The sequence below is a fragment of the Typopeltis vanoorti genome, chromosome 6, assembly GCF_054136105.1.
Source record: "Typopeltis vanoorti isolate ZY-2024b chromosome 6, IOZ_Tvanoo_1.0, whole genome shotgun sequence".
In the NCBI taxonomy this organism is placed as follows: Eukaryota; Metazoa; Arthropoda; class Arachnida; order Uropygi; family Thelyphonidae; genus Typopeltis; species Typopeltis vanoorti.
In genome coordinates, this window is record NC_143554.1 from 134,071,019 (window position 1) to 134,093,587 (window position 22,569).

General features: G+C 36.3%; 1 protein-coding gene across 1 annotated transcript in view; it reads left to right on the forward strand.

Moving 5' to 3' along the window:
- The window catches only part of Irbp (Inverted repeat-binding protein), a 252,925-nt gene that overhangs the window by 209,374 nt on the left and 20,982 nt on the right, over positions 1 to 22,569 (forward strand). The window contains exon 15 of the mRNA XM_090393723.1: positions 11,477 to 11,563. Coding sequence (XP_090249849.1) covers positions 11,477 to 11,563 — 87 coding nt within the window. The remainder of the gene's footprint in view (positions 1 to 11,476; positions 11,564 to 22,569) is intronic.

A 22,569-nucleotide genomic window follows, 5' to 3' on the forward strand; every position in this document is an offset into this window, starting at 1 on the left:
TTATGCTAATGATGCTCTTTGCTGTTCTTTTATTAAAAACAAGTGCAACTCCTTTTTCCTTTTTATCTCAACCTGAGTAATTTACTCTTACTTCGTCACTATAAAAATCACCTATTCCTTCCCATCTGACTTCACAGAGCCCTGTGATATCAATTTTTCCTTTATCCATTTTTCTAATTTTCCACAGATGTGGAAAATTTTCTGATTTTCCACACCTGTTCATTGTTCTCACATTCCATGTTGCAATTTTGATTCTCTGACAATCTTTCATTTTCAGTTTGTTTATAGCTTGTTTTAAGTCACTTTTAGAGGTTTGATCGGGAGGAACATCAGCCCTTAAAGCGTCCTTATTTCCCAATGTTGTATCCATTCCAATGTGCACCTTCTTTTCCTCTCTGTGCCAAGAGAGACCACCTTGGTTTGCTGGGCTTGTAGCTGCCCCTTATAAGTTCTATTCATTGCTACTAAAATTTTCTAGGGATATTAGTGGAGTGGTTTCTCGTTGCCTTCTCCACTGCAGTGCTCCAGCAAGTACTAGTAGAGCTGCTGCCCTCTATCAGCTAGAGTAGGAGTTGGGAAAAGGAGAGCCACCTTCAGGCCTCAAGTATTCTAATACCCTCAGGGTTGAAGTAAGCAAGAGTCAGCCAAGTGAGGCCATATAGGAAAGAATATAGAAGGAAACTGACACAAGTGGAAGCAATGTCAGGCTCAGCTCGGGACCCCATGACTGCTAACCACATACTCCCAAGACGGAAGCCCCTGGGAAAATAAATACACTAAAACATGTAAAAATTAAAAGTCGATATATATTGAAGGATTAAAAATCTAGAACTTAAAAACTGTGAAAGATGAAAAAAAAAAAAAAAAAAGACTAATTTTTAAAGGCTTGTTTTAGAAAGCTGTCATCAGAATAAAAGAACAGAATTTCATAGTGCACGTTATGTAGGCTGTGTCAGTGCTGTAAAAGCATTTTGATTGGTTAAGGGTTTTTTATTGTTCGGGAGCTTCCAAACATCAGATATGATGGGAGTAGTGGACATTGATAGTGTTGTGGCGATGTGTTTTTATTTCAATTTTTTCTGATATTTTCTGATAAAACTGTGTTTTATCTTTTTGGAAATTAAGAATGGTTACTTTTTCTATTTGTGGAACATGACTGTATCTGATTGCATTTATTACTATTTCTGTGGTTGGAACTTTTTTGGGTTTGATTAGTTTGTTTTTTGGTTTTCCTTTGGAAAAAATTGGGTAATGGTATACAACAATCACAAGAATGCTCATACAAGCAGGAATGAAGTGATCTGATCCTATACCCAATATAGGTGGCATTACAGTTTGGTTGACAATGGAAGTGGTAAACAACATTGCAACACTGTAGAATTTCATGGATTGTATTCCACAGTGTTATCTTTAATTGATTTGATAATTTAGAATAGTTGGTGAAAACAACTTTGTAATCAGAATGTATAAATTTATGTTTATAGCTTTATGTATATTTTATACATATGGAAATTTCAAGATTTTATTATAAGAAGTATTTATTTTCTTTTGTGAGTTGGCAACTCTTATTTTAGCTGTCAAATTAACATAGTTTATTAATTGTTGTGGTTAATGCAGTTTAAGAAAATCTGCTTTACATGGGTAATTTACTGGTTTAAATCTTCGTGAACCATTGTATATTTATATGCATTTAGAAATAAAAGTGCTTCTCATTCTCCTTCATGCTCTATGCAATCTATCACTGAAGTTACTAGAAAATCTTTAATGTTTTGTTTGTCCCCAATACACAAGACTCTGTCAACATAACATCCATAAAAAGGTGTGTTGTTGTTGACATCTGCGATATGTTCTTTTTTTCGGGGATGTCAACAACAACAGAACAGACACCTCAGGATTAACCCATCATTTCTCAATTTCGAACCATTCCATTGATTGGGACAACAGCTCCATGCCATACATGGAGCTGTTGAAGAAGAAGAAGATTTCAAATGTAGAAACTTTAAAGAAGCTGCAGTGGTACTCGTACAGGAGACAATCTGAATAGAAATCAAGGCATGATATTAAAAGGCATTTGGAAAAGCTTAATAAATTCACTATGTTTAGTAGAACTGAATTACACGAAAAACTATAAAATGTGAACTACTAACAATGATTAATTCTCCACTCTTTATGCTCTTAATGTCGTGCGTCCTTTTCAATTTTTTAAACTGATTTTAAGGTCATTACTGCATTCTTCTGTTGTAGCATTTAATGTTAGTGTAACCACTAGCTGGCGAAACTGGTTGACGATTGTATACATATGTTTATAAAGAATCATGGTCTAATAAAATCCAAAGAAAATGTCTCATGTTTAGTAAATAAACATCATCATCATCATCATATGTATCAAGGATTTAGGCCTAGTATGGCCTGTTCCAGCCTTAGAAGTCATCGTTGAATCGTTTAAGAGGACGTCCTGGTTTTCTTTTTCCTAATGGCTTGTACTTTAAGGCTTGTTTTGGTAATCATTCTTTCATTTTCATTCTTTGAACGTATTCCATCCATCTATGTTTATATTTTTTAATTTTTTCAATTACTGGTTCTTGGTTTAATTCTTTCATAATATCTTCGTTTCTTTTGTAATCAAATAGGGTATACTTTGCAGTTTTTCTCATAAACTTCATTTCTGCTGTTGTTAATCTTTGTTTGTCTTTTTGTTTTATTGTCCAGATTTCGCTTCCATACATTAAGACCGGTAGGGCTAATGTATTGTATACTTTTAGCCTGGTTTGTTTTTGAACTAGGTTTGGTTTAAATATAGAGTTAATTACTCCTGTTATTTTTAAATATTTTGCAATTTTTATGTTTATATCTTTTTCATTTCCATAAGTGATCATACATCCTAGGTAGTTAAATGAATTCACCTGTTCTAAGATCTTGTTATCTAATACTATTTTAGTTCTTGCTGGATCTTGTCCTTTAAAGGCCATAGTTTTTGATTTTTCCGTTGATATTATCATACCATAATCTTTGGATATCTCATTTAGATTTAAAATAGCTTTCTGTAAGTTATCTTCAGAATTTGTAATTATTATTTGGTCGTCTGCAAAGAGGAGAGTGTTTAAGTTAACTGTAGGTGAAAGTTTTATTCCTTGATGTAAATTTTTACTCCATTTTATTATTATTTCATTTAAGTAGATATTAAAAAGAGTTGCTGAGAGGGGACATCCCTGTCGGACCCCTTGGTTTATCTCTCTTGTATATGATAGCTCATGATTTAATCCTATTTGTATTTGATTATTTTCATATATACTTGTGACAGCTTTTAGGATATTATTTGGTATTTGTCTTTCTTTTAATATGTTAAATAATATGTTTCTTTTAACTTTGTCAAATGCTTTTTCAAAGTCAATAAATGCAATATGTGTTTCTAAATTACATTCTCTTCTTTTCTCTATTATTAATTTTAGGCAGAAGGCTGAGTCTATACATGATCGTCCTTTTCTAAATCCATTTTGTACCTCTAGAATAAAGTTTTCGGAATATTTCATTAGTTTGTTATTTAAGATTCTGCTGTATATTTTGTAACATGAATTTAGTATACTGATACCTCTATAGTTTTTAGGGTCATCTCTATTACCTTTCTTAAAGATAGGAATCACAATTGCTTTTTTCCATTCTATTGGGGGGATACCAGTTGAGTAAATTTTATTTAAAAATAATAAGAGTCTTCCTTTGAATCTTGTTCCTGCATATTTATATAGTTCTGAACCTAGCTTATCTTCTCCAGGTGATTTTCCGTTTCTTGTTTCTTTCAGGCTGATTTCTAATTCTTCTTCAGTTATTTCCTTTTCGTTTTCGTTAATTGTTTGCCAGTTGTCTTTAAGACAACTGGCAAACAATTATTCTTCTGTTGTAACAAATATTCTTCTGTTGTAGCATTTAATGTTAGTGTAGCCATTCTTGTCCTGAAGAAGCCAGACAGACCCAAGCTGGCAAAACTGGTTGACGATTGTATACATATGTTTATAAAGAATCATGGTCTAATAAAATCCAAAGAAAATGTCTCATGTTTAGTAAATAAACAATTCTGAAATAGTAAAGAAGAAAAAAGTGTGCATTTTGTAAAATGAAAATTTGATTTTTCAAATGGATATTGTTTTTACTGCTCGATTTCAGTTTCTTTGTGAGTTCATTAAAAGAACAATAAAATAAAACTAAGTTTAAATTTTAGGCGTTCTGCAAAGAGAATAGGTGGAACCCTTTAATTCTAATTACTTCTATATGGTTTACCTTTTTGGAAACTGCTAAGAAACAACTAGAGTACCTCAAGCAGCTGCAGCCATCTTGTGATCCTAAACTTAATGGGTATTATAGCCTAAATAGTGTCATAGCTTCTGTTTATTTTTTTGAAACCTAAAAATTAGTTCCCAGGTGAGAGAGAGGGAAACACACATGCTTGCGTGAAGAATCAGATAACTTTAGAACTATCTGAAAAACTGGCCCTGAAATTATTTCTCTAGTCAGTGACTATAACCAACTCAATAATAATAATAATAGTAGTCACTTCTGGTGGGCTAGTGGTATGGAGCCAGAAACATTGCTACAAGACTTAAAATGTTTTGAAAATAATGCAGGTTTAATGAGAAAGAAAGATACTTTACTTTTTTATTTTAGGAGCAAGGCAAAAAGTATACAGGTTTATTAAACACTTTCTTTGGTAATTTTTTTTAATTTACAAACCCTGATGATAACATGAATTTTCTTAGCGTGTAAAAGTAGTTGTATATACATGGGCTGTTCAATAAGTAATAAGACTAATTTTACTGTGGCGAAACCACTCATCACAATATTAATTTCTGTGGAATAAAGAAATGTTGCTGTCTGTATTAACAGAAGCGGTTGATAGATGGTGTATACGGGCTGATGTGCCAGAGTGTCACGTGACTAAACGCAAGTGCTCATCGTCGCACCTACGAGGTGTGACCAGTCTTTGAAATGGAGGGGTCCTTGGAACAGCGTTATGCGATTAAATTTTGTGTCCGTTTCCAAAAATCGGCATCGCACACTTCTAACATGATACGCGAAGCTTTCCACGATGAAGCAATGTCGAGGGCAAGTGTTTTTCGCTGGCATAAAACTTTTAAGGAAGGAAGGCAAAATGTGAGAGATCTTGAATGTGAGGGAAGACCTTCAACGTCCATCACAGAGACAATGATCAACACAGCAGTGATTATCATCAAGCACGTCAAAAGGAAGTGTCCATTGCTGAAGAATGGCTTCTTAGCACCACGATAATGCAAGGCCACATATTGCTGGTTGTGTAGTGGACGTTTTGCAGAAGAACAACACAGATATCCTACCACACCCTCTATACAGTCCTGATCTCGCACTGTGCGATTTCTGGCTGTTTCCTCAGCTGAAGAAACCACTAAGAGGCCGCCATTTCGAAAGCAACAAAGCATGTGTAAAAGCTGCGGAGACGGTTTGAAAGAACTCTCAAAAAACGGACTCTCACATGTGTTTAAGAAGTGGACGCAACATTTGGACAAATGCATCGAGTCTCACAGTAGTTACTTCGAAAAAGACCATGTAAATGATGACAATTAAAGGTAATCTGTTTTCTGTATAAATATAGTCTTATTACTTATTGAACAGCCTATGTAATAAAACAGCTTTTGAGCTCATTTTTTAAATCAGACTTTTATGACTTATCAATCATTATAACTCTTAAATTTCATTCAATGTATAAACGAAGTTTGAATTACAGACTACTGGTTAACTTTTGATATACCACAGTCATTTAGCAACACATAATACTCACCAGTGAGTATTATGTGTGGACTTAAAAAAGTAACTTAAGGAAAATTAAAGATATATATATATAAAAATGTAAGAAAACAGACTATAAAATAAGCTGACTGGTGAATTTACATGGTACACATTTTGGCCAGAATGATTATTACTTCTGATATGGTCAAAATGCTATACTATCAAAATGAACAAGTCATTCTTGGACTCCAGTTGTAGTATTATCTTTCTTCTAGATGCAACAGTTGTACTTTTACAAACAAAAAAACTCATCTCAAATGTGTTTAGTAGTTGTGTTACACAAAGTGTAGTCAGAAGATGAATTCCATCACCAGCATGTTTAAATATTGTTGATGACCACAACTCCATTACCCTGCTCATTTGGAAACATGAAATGGTTTAAAAAAAATTCTATGTTTAGTCTCTGCAGCAAGGTTTCTGGATAATGTTGCTCTTAGCACACTCACAGTGCTAAATATGTGATAAGTTTATCCCCTTTTATGGATGGGATTTTCGTTAAGAAAATAATGTGAATGCCATACTAAGTCTTATAGTGTTTATCAAACTGTGGGTTGCAAATCGATAGTGGGTCATGAACAGCATTTTTTCAAATATAATAGAAAATATCAGTGTATCATAAATTCTATAGCTTTAACACATTCACATCTTGCAGCGACATTATACCTTACAAACTGCACTCCTATGTGGAACTTACTTATGGCATATTACAACCCTTCCACATATAATTCCACATAATTTTAAACGCAAACAAAGATGTGTATATATATATATATATATATGTATGTGTATGTATATGTGTGACCCTTTCACTCTATATATATATATATATTACAACCCTTCCACATATATAGAGTGAAAGGGCCATATATATATACACATCTTTGTTTGATTTTAAAATTTGCTTTATATTAATCGGCTGGTTTCTGTACCCTTTGACTGCATTATGAACAGATGTAACCACATATTTTCTGCAACTGAAAATTTGAAACAGGATGTTAGGACACATGTACTTAGATAAGTGTGTTTGGCACTGCAATAAAACTTTGTTTTGCTTGCCTGAATGGAGTGTAGGATGTGTGGGAGGGAAGATTTTTTTTTTAGTATATATTTTAACATTTTCATTTTTTATTAATATTTGGCTCTTTTTAGTACAAGATGGACATAATTAGAAAATGACAACAAACTTGACAAATTTGCAAATTTCAAAGTGGAGTTAGACAGTGATATTTTCACTGGAAAAGCAAATACAATGGTACCTTGGTTTGCGAGTATAATTCATTCCAGAAACATGCTTGTAATCCAAAGTACTCGTATATCAAAGCAAATTTCCCCATAAGAAATAATGGAAATTCAGATGATTCATTCCAAAACTCAAAAATATTCATATGAAAATGATTAATACAAAATACATATACCTTCGTATACCTTATATATGTATACCTTTTTATATTTTTATTATTTAAATGTAATATACATAAAGTAATCGAATTTATTAATTACATTACAATTACATATTACAGTAATTGTATTGGGTAGGACAACTTTCATTGTCACTAACGGAATCACTTCTATCTGTTGACTCTTTTTCTTTTTGCACGACTTTAATAAGGAACCTATCCTGTTTAGTCTGGAAGTAGTTTTGCTCAATAATTTCTTGTATTTCTCCATATGCTAAATAAATAATAAATAACCTCCTGGTATCACTCTTTTTCTCCATCTCCTGCATTGATGACCAAGGCAAATCACCATCAGCCATGCCAACAAATGAGCACCTGTGGTTTTTCGGCAGAAGGATATCTGAAAAATGCTAAACAACTTGGGCACTATGAAGTCTTCTGTTTCTGATGGCATCACTCCGGTTGTACTTAAAATGCCATGCTCCAGAGCTAACATCTGTTTGTTATTTGTTGTATAAATAAATAAATAAATAAATATCTTTCTTGTGATTACGTGATTATATCATTCATCTGTTTGTTATGCATGTATCCAACCTGTTCCAAAAAAGGAAGATAAAAGTCTACCATCCAGCTACTGACCAATTGCCCTCAATCCTTTCCAAAATAATGGAGAAAATTGTTAACAGTCAACTTCTCAACTACTTAAAAGCTCACCAGTTAATCAGCAACCACCAGTATGGTTTCCATTAATCTACATCCACAACTGACCTGTTAGTCTACATCACCCCACCACTGGCGATGCGCCATGAAAAGGTTCAGTGAAACATTGCTCTCTATATACAAGTAGCTTGGTTGTGAAGAAACTTCACATGCAAAGTTTGTTTGCTTATGCTTGGATAGAGGATAAAACAAAAATATGATTTCTTGACATTTTTAATTTAATTTATAACTAACTGTGAAAGAACTTTCAATAACTAGCTCTAATCCAGCATATTTTAATAATAAGGTGTGACACCTTTTCACTACTTGTATGTGAGATAAATATAATTTCTGCATTACTTCAACTTTGATATCTCCTCTGTGTCTGCCTCCCACTGATGCTGCCTCAATATCTCTTCTGGGTGTGCCTTCCACTGAGCCAGATTAATAAAGTGGTCTGGCTAGCATTATATCTCTTCTGGGTCTGCCTTCCACTGATGCTGCCTCAATAAAGTGGTCTGGCTAGCATTATACACACCCAAAAGGATGTGTGCTTTGTGTTATTGGATAACAAGCCAATTGATGTGGAGTCATTAGTCTCTATAATACAAGTAGCCTAGTTGTGAAGAAACTTCACGCAAACTTTGTTTGTTTACACTTGGTTAAAGGATGAAACAAGAATATCATTTCTTGGCATTTTTAATGTAATTTATAACCAGGTGAAAAAACTTTCTACAATTTTACATATTATCTCTGCGTTACAAGTATCATATGTTATTAATATTATTATTTGACACCTCCAGGGAGTCCAAAGACTCACTGGGGGAGGGCACCAGCTCCACAACTCTGCCTCCAACACTCAATCACCAACTGACCTCAACTATGCTAATGCCATCTACTGCTGACCACCACTGGTATTTCCACAGACAATCACAAACATCCATATCCACGGTTGGATTCGAGCCCGCAGCCTTTTGTCTGGAGAGCAGATACGCTACTCACTCGGCCAACCAGACCGGCTAATCTCTGTCTAATTTAAATAAATATAATGTGGTATAATAAAGTCAGCCTTCTTTAATGGCATATCTAGGAAGCAAGGTGATCGCTCCAAAAAAATCAAAACAAAATATTCTGAATTTTCCTGTCTGTATAACAGACAAGTTGATGTGTAAGGGAGAATGATGCTGATGAATAACATAATGACTACATGGATTGGAGACTGGATTCCACCTCCTGAAATGGTATTTCAAGAGATGGATGAAATTCAAGATCTGGGGATGATGGTCAAGAGTACTCTGACAAACAGGAATAAGGAGATGTGGTTTTGCCATGGTTTAAAGCATTGATTAGACTATACATAGCTAGTTTCCATTATGACTTCCATTAGGTTCCATTATGATGCAAAAAACTGGAATGTTGATTATGGGGAGAAGTTGAGAGAAAAAAACTGCAGTTTTGTGTATAGGTAGAAAAGAAAATATGGTAGAGATATTTTAAGTTAATGAGGGGATGTTACTAGATTAATAACAGAAGATATATGTAGAGTGGAATGTGATTTCACATTTTTTTACATGGAGGATGATGGCAAAAGTTAGCAAAAGCCAGCTGAGCTTCTGAGTGATAAGCATATTCTGTACTTTTTTACTTAGAAGGCTATAAACAGTCTTTGCACTTGTTTATAGCATGGATGCTTGTAACAGCCTGATCTGGACAAATTTGTATAAAATCTTTTTTTTTTTTTTTTTTTTTTTTTTTTTTTTTTTTTTTTTTGAGTTACAAGGTTTGACTTTTAAATAAAAATAAAAATTAAGATTTTAGTATAATATTAAGATATTTGGAAGGCAAGGATGGAATACAGTACACACAGTTGAGATACCCTGAAAGAAGTAGAGGAGATAGAGGACCTGATGACAATGGTTGATAAGGACATAAAATTTATGGATACCATTGCTATAATTGGTGAGGATAACAGCACTGGATGTGGCAGCAGTAAGAAGGACATTTATATATAGAAGTAAAGATTATACTTTAGATTATAAAGATTATAGTTCCACCTCATATGGGTTACTTGTTTATGGATTTAGTCACTTCTCAAGGAGATGATGAGATTTTGACAGTCGGAGAAACATAACTAAGGAAGCGTCGTATATCCATAATGTTGTGTATAGATTAGGGAAATTCCATTTTCAGAGCCTGCTGGATAGAAGCAGGAAGTGATACAATTATGATATATAAGTTGGTAAGGAGTTTTTATACCAAAGTAATGTTGAAGTTTTTTATGGAGCAAAAGAGGCATTCCTGGCAGTTTTGTTTGTTTGTTGATGAATGAAATGCATTGAGTATATAGTAAATATGGAAACACTGAATGACTTTAAGAGCATAGTTTGATAAGCAAATCCTAAAAGCAATCACAAGTATATATGAAAATAATCAAATACAATTAAGATTAAATCACAAGCTATCATATACCAGAGAGATAACCAAGGGGTCCGACAGGGATGTCCCCTCTCAGCAACTCTTTTTAATATTTACTTAAATGAAATAATAATAAAATGGAATAAAAATTTACATCAAGGAATTAAATTTTCTCCTACAGTGAACTTAAACACTCTCCTTTTTTTGCCGACAACCAAATAATAATTACAAATTCTGAAGATAACTTACAGAAAGCTATTTTAAATCTAAATGAGATATCCAAAGATTATGGTATGATAATATCAACAGAAAAATCAAAAACTAGCAAGAACTAAAATAGTAATAGATAACAAGATCTTAAAACAGGTGAATTCATTTAACTACCTAGGATGTATGATCACATATGAAAAAGATATTAATGTAAAAATTGCAAAATATTTAAAAATAACAGGAGTAATTAACTCTATATTTAAACCAAACCTAGTTCAAAAACAAACCAGACTAAAAGTATACAATACATTAACCCTACCAGTCTTAATGTATGGAAGCAAAATCTGGACAATAAAACAAAAAGACAAACAAAGATTAATAACAGCAGAAATGAAGTTTATGAGAAAAACTGCAAAGTATACCCTATTTGATCACAAAAGAAACAAAGAAATTATGAAAGAATTAAATCAAGAACCAGTAATAGAAAAAATTAAAAAATATAAACATAAATGGATGGAACACGTTCAAAGAATGAAAACAGAAAGATTACCAAAACAAGCCTTAAAGTACAAGCCATTAGGGAAAGAGAAAACCAGGAGGTCCTCTTAAACGATTCAACGATGACTTCTAAGGCCGGAACAGGCCATGCTAGGCCTAAATCCTTGATACCCATGATGATGATGATGATGATTTTCACAAAGATTTGCTGTAGAAGCTATTTATGTAGCAAAAACAAACATTAAACCTTTGAAATTTTTTTTACTTAAAAAAAAAATTTATATTTCACTATACTTGTAAACCTTTCTTAATCTGAGAGTGTATACTTTTTTTTTTTCAGTAATTCTAGTGTCATTTATTTATCTTTACTGATTCATTTTTGTTATTTGAGAAATATACGAAATTTCATTTAATTTATTCGTTATTTTTGAATATCTTCTTTATAGCCAACACAGACAGCAACTGGTAAAAGAGCCAAATCAGATGATAGTATTGCAGTAATTGACATTCCTAAAGAAGCTGAATTAGGACAAGTATATTCTCTCTTTCTCTCTTCATTAAGTATAAGAAACTATGTTGCATATATTTTTAAGAAAGTATGTAATGATAGTTTAGATTGGGAAATGGACCAGTAATGGAAAATGTAGTATTTATGCTTTGGTCAGTTAACTGCTTTGCTTCTATCATATCATTGACATATTCAAAAACTCATGGAATAATTACACTATTCATGACATAGAAACCGTTTATTATATTCATTATACAAGAGCTGATCAAGGGGTGCTTAAGGGCCAAAGCTGTATAACTGACAGGAGACCTCCACATAGCCTTGAAAGGAATGCGGAGAACCGACCAGGGCTTCTGACCTAATGTCCAATCCTCACCTTCTCGTGGTGCACCCTGTTGGGTATCTACCTGGATACTGAACGAACAAGGATGGGCTGGCAATTTGGGATTTAGCCAACCAAATTACATTCTTATTGGCTTAAACCAATAAACAAAATGATGGTACAACATGACAAAATTTTATGTCGGCTGGGGCGTCGCCCGGTTAAACAAGGCCCCCTGTTGTTTTCGCCAGGGAACCAGCGCAATCAGCGAAAAGTCAGTTACTGGAACAAATCTGAAAGCACACCCCAACTCAACATCACCAAAGTTAAAGATCAGAACTATCAACATAAGAAGCCTGAATGGCAAAGAAATGGAGCTAGCTGAGGAATTAGATAAGTACCAGATCGACATAATAGGGGTGACTGAAACAAAAAAAGACAAAAACTGGTGAGATCTTTCTGAGCAATAAATACAAAATGTTATATTCAGGCAATGACAATCAAGGAAAAGAAGGAGTAGCCATAGTATTCAACACAAAATACTAGGCTAATCTTCTTGAATGGCAATCAGTGTCAAGTAGAGTGATTTGGGCAAATATCAGAATGGGGAACTGGACAATGAGACTTATTTGTGCATATGGTCCCCAGAAGGTTCTACTAAGGTAGAAGTGGAGGAATTTTTTGAAGCTCTAGAGAAAGCTACTGACACAATGAAAAATGAAAAGTTGGTCCTTGTTGGGGATCTAAATAGCAGAGTAGGAAGTGATTGTCAGACATACAAAAATGTTTTGGGAAAATTTGGTGGAAGGAGCAAAGCTAATAATAATGGCAAATACCTGTTGGATTTCTGCTCAGGACATGGACTGGTTATTATTAACACCATGTTCCAACACAAAAATGTGCACAAATTCACATGGAGAGAAGAGGCAAGGAATAAGAAAAGTCTCATTGACTATGTTATTGTTGATAGTGATGTTTTCTCCCTGGTGCAGGACACCAGAGTGTACAGAGGATTTGAAATTGGAAGTGATCACCATTTAGTCTTGAGCAGGATTAAATTGAATTTCATATTGAAAATAATAACATGCAAGAAAGTTTTAAAGTGAACAAAAGTTGAGCAGCTCTCAAATGTGAACTGTAGACTGAAATACACAAAGATTATTGAAGAAAAAATGAAAGAGTTTGAGAACAGGAATCAAACCTTGGAGATTCAGTGGCAAACTCTGAAGAAAACATTGATTGATTCTGCCAGAGAGGCATGTGGTGAGGTTGTCTGTAAGGATAAAAAAATCAGAACTCCCTGGTGGACACAGGAAGTTAAAGAGGCAGTGAAGGAAAAAAAGAAAGCATATCAAAAGTTCCTGGCAAATAAGTCAACTTGTGCTCTTAGAGAATACAGAGATACGTGTAAGAAAGCTAAACAGTGTGTAAAACTAGCTAAACAAAAGTCATGGGAGGACTTTGGCAAGAACATAGAAAATAAATATCAAGAAGGTGGCAAAATATTCTGGAGGTTGTTGAAGAAGCTTAGGAATGGAGGAAAGAGTGCTGTAAAAGGAGTTAGAGATGATATAGGTGACATGAAAATGGGAGAAAAAGATATCCTTGAAGTATGGAGTAATTACTTTGAAAATTTGCTAAATGAAACAAGCAGTGATGACAGCATAGTGATAAAAAAACACTGACCAGGCATGCAGTCAGGAATACATATCCATACTTGAAGTAGAAAAAGCCATCAAAGGCTTGAAATGTGGAAAGGCAGCAGGAGTAGATGATATTCGACCAGAAATGCTGTAGTATGGTGGTATAAAAGTTACAGTGGCTGCACTGCATAGGTCAGAATGCCTGGACAGAGGGACGAATTCCAGATGATTTGAGTAGAGCTCTCATTCTTCTTCTTCTTCTTCTTCTTCTTTCACTCTGCCTTATCCCATGTTAAATGGGGTCGGCGCACGAATCTTTAACCTTCCTCTTCCAAGTTCTCCGGTCCAGGGCATCCTTCGGACTCCATCCTTTCTCCCTAAGATCCTCTGTCATCTTATCCCTCCACCTGAGCTTGGGCCTGCCTCTTTTCCTCCTTCCCTCCAACTCCATATACTCCACTCGTTTACCAACATACTCCTCACCCTTCCTCTCAACATGTCCAAACCACCTCAGCCTACTTTCTTGTATCTTCTTGCCAATTGGTCCCACCTTAACCGTCCCTGTGATGTAGTCATTCCTTATCCTGTCCTTCTTTGTCACACCACTCATCCATCTCAACATCTGCATCTCCGCTACCTCCATCTTCCTCTCCTGTGCCTTGGTTATAGGCCACGTCTCCGCACCATGGAGCATCGCCGGCCTCACCACCATCTTATAGAGCTTTCCTTTCCTCTTACAACTCACTCTCTTGTTGCACAGGGCCCCACTCATCTTCCTCCAATTCATCCAACCGCATGTTATTCGGTGCTGTGTTTCCTCATCCAGGTCACCATTCCTCTCGACAACCGACCCAAGGTACTTGAATTTCTTCCCTGAAATTAGCCTTTCACCCTGGAGTCATATGACGATATCCTCGTCACTCCCCGTTGACATATATTCAGTCTTCAACCGGTTAATTCTCATGCTGCTCTCCTCCAATGCCTTTCTCCACTCTTCCAGGGTATTTTCAAGCTTCTCTCGGGATGATTCGCATAGAACAATGTCATCGGCAAACAGCATGCTCCATGGTGCCTCCTTCTTGACATCCTCCACTAGTACATCCATGACCAGGTCAAAGAGGTAGGGGCTCAGAGCTGACCCTTGATATAGCCCTACGACAATAGAGAACCCTTCTGTCATGCCGACACTAGACCTGACCTGAGTTTCTGTTCCCTCATACATCTCCTTCACCAACTTCACGTACTTCTCCGACACTCCCTTCTTCCTCATATACCTCCTGCCTGGCCACTCTGTCGTATGCCTTTTCCAGATCTATAAACACCATGTGCAGATCCACTTGCATCTCTCTATATTTCTCCATCAATCGCCTTAGCGCAAATATTGCATCCGTTGTCCCTCTTCCTGGCATAAATCCAATCTGCTCCTCACCAATTTTCATTTCCTGCCGTAACCTTGCTTCAATTACTCTTTCCCATATTTTTAATGTGTGTGTGACATCAGCTTGATTCCTCTATAGTTGCCACAGTCTTGAACATCTCCTCTTCCTTTGTAGATTGGGACGAGAATACTTTTCCTCCATTCCTCTGGTATCTTTTCCTGTTGGGCTATTTTACACATCAGATCCCATAACATATCCACGCCATCACTGCCCAAACTTTTCCATACTTCCCCAGGTATCTGGTCTGCTCCCACAGCCTTTCCATTCTTCATTTTTCTCAGTACCCAAGCCACTTCCTCTCTACTTATGTCTTGCACCGGTCTCATTTACCTCTCCATCCTCGCACCTCTCTCTTGGATTCTCCTCATTTAGTAGTTTTCGGAAATATTCTTTCCATCTTCCTCTGATTTTGTCCTTGTCTTGTAATACTACTCCTGAGGCATCCTTTATCTGCTTGACTGATGTTATGTCTTTCGAGGCCTTATCTCTGGCTTTCGCTATTCTCAACAACTGAGCTTCACCACCATTTCTCTCCAGTTCTTCATAAACCTCATCAACTGCCCTCACTTTCGCCCTTGCCACAGCTCTCTTTGCATTTTTCTTTGCTAATCTATATGCCTCCTTGTCGGCTCTAGTTCCAGTCATGTCCCATTTTTTCTTTGCCTCGTTCTTTTCCTTGATCTCCAACTGCACCTCCTCATTCCACCACCATGCCTCCTTATCCTCAGGTGGTCCCTTTCCTGATGTTATACCAAGCACCTCTTCTCCAATTTTTCTAATATTCCGACTATTAACATCCCACCATTCTTCCACATCCTCTGGTAACTTCATTTCTTTCAATACCTCTTCTTTAAACTTATTCCTTGGTCCTTCCTCTTCCAATTTCCACCACTTTATTCTCCTCTGTACCCACCACTTCCGTCTATTCTTCTTTCCCCCTTTTATATCACAGTCTACCACAACCAACCTGTGCTGTGCTGTGCTGCTACACTTTCTCCATTAATCACTTTACAGTTTTTCACCTCCTTCAGATGTTTCCTACGGCACATAATATAGTCAATCTGACTTATTCTATCCCCACTCTTATAGGTTATCAGATGCCCAGCTCTCTTCTTGAACCACGTGTTAGCTATAGCCAGATCGAAGGCCACAGCATATTCTATGATTTTTTTACCTTCTTCATTTCTTTCACTACTACTCCAACCTCCATGTACCCTTTCTTCACCACTTCATCTCCTTCCTACATGCCTGTTCAGATCTGCTCTGACGATCACTCTCTCACCATCAGGGATTCCCATTACTACTTGGTCAAGTTCTCTCCAGAATGTCTCTTTCTCCTCATCATCACAACCTACTTGCGGGGCGTAGCCACACTTCCTCCCATCTCAAGCTTAGCGCTCATAATCCGATCATTCTTCAGGCACACCTCATAGACTCCACTCTTTAGCTCCTTATCGATGAAAATTCCAACTCCGTTTCTTCCCTTCTCATCCACACCGCTATAAAACAGTTTATATCCCTCCGGCAGCTCCTTTGCTTTATTGCCTTTCCACCTTGTCTCCTGCACGCACAAGATCTTCAGCTTCCTTCTTCTCATCATGTCCACTATCTCCTTACTGTTCCCATTCATCATACCCACATTCCGCAACCCGATTCTTACTTTACACACACTCTCTTTCTGTTGGACTTGCTTCTTTAGCTGAACCCGTCCTTGGTTCAGTAGCCCTAGCCCACTTCTCGCAGTCCTCAGGCGACAGAACTGCATGTCGCTTACGGGGGATGCCCTAGCCGTGATCCTTTCTCTGTTATCTAACATTTCATCTTGGGTTTTGGCATGGTTTTTTTACGGCCAGATGCCCTTCCTGACACCAACCCTCCCCATTTATCAGGGCTTGGGACCGGCACTGAGAAGATTAATTTGCCCTCCCCAGTGGCTGGGTTAGTAGAGCTGTCATAGTATCCATATATAAAAAGGGAAATAAAACTGAATGCGAGAATTACAAAGGTATATCCCTACTGAGTGTTCCTGATAAGATATATGCAAGTATACTTGAGAAACGGTTGAGAAGAATTGTGGCAGAAAAGCTTGGTGAAGAACAAGCTGGATTCAGGTCAAATAGAGGCTGACAGGATCAGGTCTTAACGACAAATAGTGGAGAAATCATGGGAATATAACAAAAAATCTGTTATTTAAGTTTTGTCGATTTGGAAAAGGCATATGACAAGGTGCCAAGAGAGAAGCTATTCAGTTTGCTACAGTTATATGGTGTCAATGGGGCATTATATCAAGCAATACAGTCTTTATTTGAGTTGTAAGTTAGCAGTTAGAAATGAAGGAAACACAGGAAGATGGTTTAATGTTAAATCTGGTGTGAGACACGGATGTACATTATCCCCTCTGTTATTCATTATGTATATGGATCACATAATGAAGGAAAGTGGTATTAAACATGATATCAAAATTGGAGATATTAATGTCAGCTCTTTGTTTTATGCGGACGATGTTATACTTCTAAATAAATCCACTACAAGTTTGCAAGATTCCCTGACTAAATTGAATAACTGTTGTAATAGATATGATATGAAGGTCAGCATTAAAACGACAAAGATAATGAAAATAGGTAGAATTGTTGAAAATATTAACTGTGTTGTGAATGGGGAACCTGTAGAACAATTAAAACATTTCAGCTACTTAAGAACGATTTTTAGTGAAGATGGTAAATTAAATATAGAAATAAACAACAGAATCAACAAAGCTGGTATGGTAGGAAGTCAATTGAATAAATTCATATGGAATAAGAGAGAAATTAGTCGCAACACTAAATTAGCTGTATATACAAGACAGTGTTCAAACCAGTTTTAACTTATGGATCTGAGAGCTGGGTCAGAAGTAAAACACTTGACCAAAGACTAGAGACCGCAGATATGAGAGTCCTGAGAAAGATTAGAGGCGTGAACAGATGGCATCAATGGCAATATCATATTAAAACAAGGATATTAGGAAAGAACTTGACATTGTCAGCATCCAGGAATGCGTTAGTAGAGCTAATCTCAGGTGGTATTAAACACTTAAACAGAATGGGTGAGGAAAGATTAGCAAAACAAGTGTTCTCTGCCAAGTTGCAGGAAAACGACCCAGAAGAAGACCAAGATATAGGTGAATTGATATGGTACAAAGTTCCTTAGACAATAGAAATATAAGATCTGGTTATGTTGGAGTCTTGACAAATAACAGATTGATTTGGAGGAAAATTGTAGATAGGAAGTTAGTAATGATGTAAATTTTTCATGTAGTACTATCATATCCTGTACATCCCCTTGAGGGTACATGGCAGGAATTTGATGATGATGATGATGAAGAGCTGATCAAAACTATGTCACAGAATTTTTTATAGAGCAACTACTAAAAGTGTTGAAGTGCCTTTGTGATAATTAAAAATTAAGATCTAGGGGGGACCAGAAGTCACTATATCCGCTGAGATATTTTACACACATATTACACTAAAGTTAATCTGACATGTGTGTTGTTAATGTCATTATCACTTGCTATGTGAGGTGTAGTTAATGCATATGTTTGCAGAAACTTCAGTGATTAATTTGTGTCAAAGCACTATCTAAATGCATGCTTCCTGAGGTAGTTCACAAGAAATTGTCAGATATTCCAGTCCTATAGCTGTTGGGGATCCTCAACCCATTCTCATAATTCTTGATGACAGGCTAGCAGCTGCTGATTTCCTTTTTATAGCTTTGTAGTGAATTCTAAATTTTGGCATTTAGTTTAGACAAATGATGGTAATACGGAAGAAGTTCGTTGTGATTTTTTTTTTTTTTTTCATTAAAGAAGTATAATCCTTAATTAAGTTAAGGGGATAATAAATCCCTCATTATTTTAAAGCTGGATACGAAACTCGGATATCAAAATCTGAGAGTTTCATGCCAAAGATCTTCGGCATGAAACTCTTAGATTTCGATATCCGAGTTTCGTATCCTGCTTTAGAATAATGGGAGATTTATTATCCCCTTAACTTAATTTATGCCGCCGGAAAAATAGCCTCTTGGCTCTTTATTGAAGTATAATCCTTTTTAAAATCCATTCCGAGAACTGAAAACATAGCTTGTAGAAGTCTTTTTTTGCTGATATTATGAAGAATTCAGTGTTGGGATAAGCTTCTCTAAGAACATAGCTTTTCTAACTTAAGATTAATATGTGTTTTCCTGATTAATCCAAAAGCACATTCTATTATATTCCATAAAAAATAATAATAATTACCCACTACAAAATATAGTTGTGCATGCTTTTTAGTTCTTTTTTGAAATGTGCTTATGAATACAAACTGCGCTCCATTTAGTTTTGATTGATTCATATCTTACAGTATTGTAGCTAAAAATACTTTGAATTTTCCTTCTTATTTTCTAAACATCAGTGTGAATACAGCAGTAGACCTGTACAGTTTGTCAGCTCATGTGCTACAAGAATGTGCAAGTGAACTGGCAGTGCCTCTGATGGAACTTGTTTAATCTAAGTCTCATCTCAGCAAAGTTCCAAAGGAGTGGAAAGAGGATAAGATACATAAAGATGGCTCCAAGACAGAAGTGGCGAATTACAGACCAATTAGTATCTCTGGAGTGCTGATGGTAAAAGTATTGGAAAAGTTGGTTAAAAGTAAAATTCAGAAATGGGTGGATAGGAATATGATACCCTTATAAGAGGAAACATGGCTTTGTAAAAGGCAGGTCTTACCTCAGTAATTTATTCACATCTTATAATAAAGTGACAGCAGAATTGGATAAAGGAAATGGCTACACGTGATACTGCTGGACTTTGCAAGGGCATTTCACAGAATACCGCATGGAAAACTATTACATAAGTTGGAACAAATTTGAATGGATATGAGGCTGGTAGCATGTATAGGGGTTGGCTGACAGACATCAGAGGGTGTTGGGGTGGAATCAAGGCAAATGAGGGTGACTAGTACAGTGCCCCAGGGCTCTATACTAGGCCCACTACTCTTTAATTTGTACATTAATGATATAGCAGTAGATTTGAAAGGGGGTATTCAGTTGTTTGCCAATGATGCAAAACTAGGGAGAGCAGTAGTTTATAAAGATGATGTAGATATCCTATATGATTTAAATAATTTGGCATTGTGAAAGGACAGTGGTTGTCGATTCAGTGTTATAAAATGTAAGTTATGTTGTAATAGGTTTCACGGTATAATAAGAACACAGAAGGTTAAGAAAATAACTATTTATTAACTTAAAGCTAATACTTCGCTGGTATTATATCCAGCATCTTCAGAGCACACAACACAAAGTTTGTGTTGTGTGCTCTGAAGATACTGGATATAATACCAGCGAAATATTAGCTTTTCGCTGGTATTATATCCAGTATCTTCAGAGCACACAACACAAACTTTGTGTTGTGTGCTCTGAAGATGCTGGATATAATACCAGCGAAGTATTAGCTTTAAGTTAATAAATAGTTATTTTCTTAACCTTCTGTGTTCTTATTATACCGTGAAACCTATTACAACATGTCTGATGAACACATAAGCCTATCCACGTGTAAAAATGTAAGTTAATGTACTTTGGGATGAAAAGATTACATACTTCATATCATATTGATGGTACTAGTTTACAGGAAATTGATGAGGCTAGGGATCTGGGGGTGATTTTGAAATTCAGAGGACATATTTCAAGAGTTGACAAAATAGCTCAGAGGATTACTTGGATGCTGAAGAACACATTAACAAGTAAAGATATGGAGGTTATTATCCCTCTTTATGAGGCTATGATTAACTGACATGTTGACTACTGTGCACAGATTTGGTCACCTGCATTTCTTGGGGGGGGGATTGAGAGTGGTGGAGAGGATTCAGGGACAAGTGATCAAACTGGTGTTAGATCTGTGGAATGTTCCCTATGAGGGTAGATTGAGGGTGGTGTGTGGGTTAGAATTTAGCTGACAGGTGGAGGAAAGCGGATAGATATGATATAAACTTATAAGTTACTAAAGGGATTCTATAAGATTGACACAAAATAAATTTTTCAATACTCAGATTACATCATGACACAAAATAAATTTTTCAATACACAGAGAGTAGGAAGAAAACAAGGGGTCACACTTGGAAGTTGTCTAATAGTGTGGTTAGGGTGTGAAGGTTCTTTACTTGGTGTGTGGTAAATGAATAGAATGGATTTCCAGAGGTGGTTGTAAGCACCCCAACAGCGAATAGGTTTAAGGAGATGTATGATAGGTATTGTGTTAATTGATAGAGTGAGGACTTTAAAGTATTGTTAAAGGTAGCGAAAGAAAAGAGTGACAGAGTTAGAATGGTGAGTCTGTTGCCGCGGTATGACAGAGAGGAGTTTAGAAGGAGAGCCATAATCGCAAATGACATTATGCGCAGGTTATGCAGACGGTGTGGTGTGGAATTCGTGGATGTGTGGAATGAGTTTGATGGGCGAAAGGACTTATACAAGATGGATGGACTTGGTGTGCGGAGACTGGAAAAAGTGTTGCTGAATGAAGTGAAAATGGATGTGCAGAACCAGGGAAACTAGAACTACCAAGAAGGGGGGGGGGTGGATATGCGGACATCAGTGAGACAGTTGAGTGTAAGAATGTATATAACGTACCCGAGTCAGCACTAAGGACAAAAAATGGGAATGGGACATTTAGAATAACGCATCAAGATAGGGGTGGGACAAAGGGATCACTGCATTTCATGTATACTAATGCCAGGTGTATTAGGAACAAGAAGGAAGAATTTTTGGCCTTGATTGGCTCTTCCTGGCCACAGGTTATTGGCATTAGTGAAACATGACTGATGGAAGATGATATAGTTAGTGGGATAGAATGTGTAGGTTATAGTGTGTTTAGGAGGGACAGAGAGAATAAAATGGGGGGAGGGGTTTATTGATGATAGCTGATGAACTGCAGCCAAGGAGAATTGAAGTTGTATTGCAGGATAGTGAAAGGAGCTCATTTGAGGCTATTTGGTGTGAGATTGAGACTGGCAGAATAAAATATACAGTTAGGTGCTGCTATAGACCAGGTGATGGAATAGATGGTGGAGATAGTATGCATAGGGAAATTGATGAAATGAGTGGAAGAAGGGTAATTATTATGGGGGATTTCAACTATGGTAACATTGATCGGAAGGAGGAGAGGACACATGTGAGGAAGGAAATGGATTTTATTCAATTATTAAGGGATAACTGTCTGAGACAGCATGTAATTGAAAATACTAGGGGTGCGAGAGTGCTTGACCTGGTAATAGCATCTCAGAATTTGACTGTAATGAATATGACCATGTTGCCACCTATTAGTGAGAGTGATCATAAGGTCTTGAACTGGGAGGTAGCTAAAGATGTGGAATTTTCGATTAAGACATGGTATATGTGGAATTACCCTGCTGGCAAGTATGACAAGCTTAGGAGATTGCTTGGATCAGTGCCATGGCATGTACAACTGCAAGGGCTGGATGTCGATAGAGCATGGCAAGTGGTCAAGGAGCATTTACAGGAGGTTATGGCTGATTGTATACCTAGGGTCCGAATAGTAAAACAAGTAGGGGTTAAAATGGATGAATAACACCATTAAGCTTGAGCTGCAAAAAAAGAA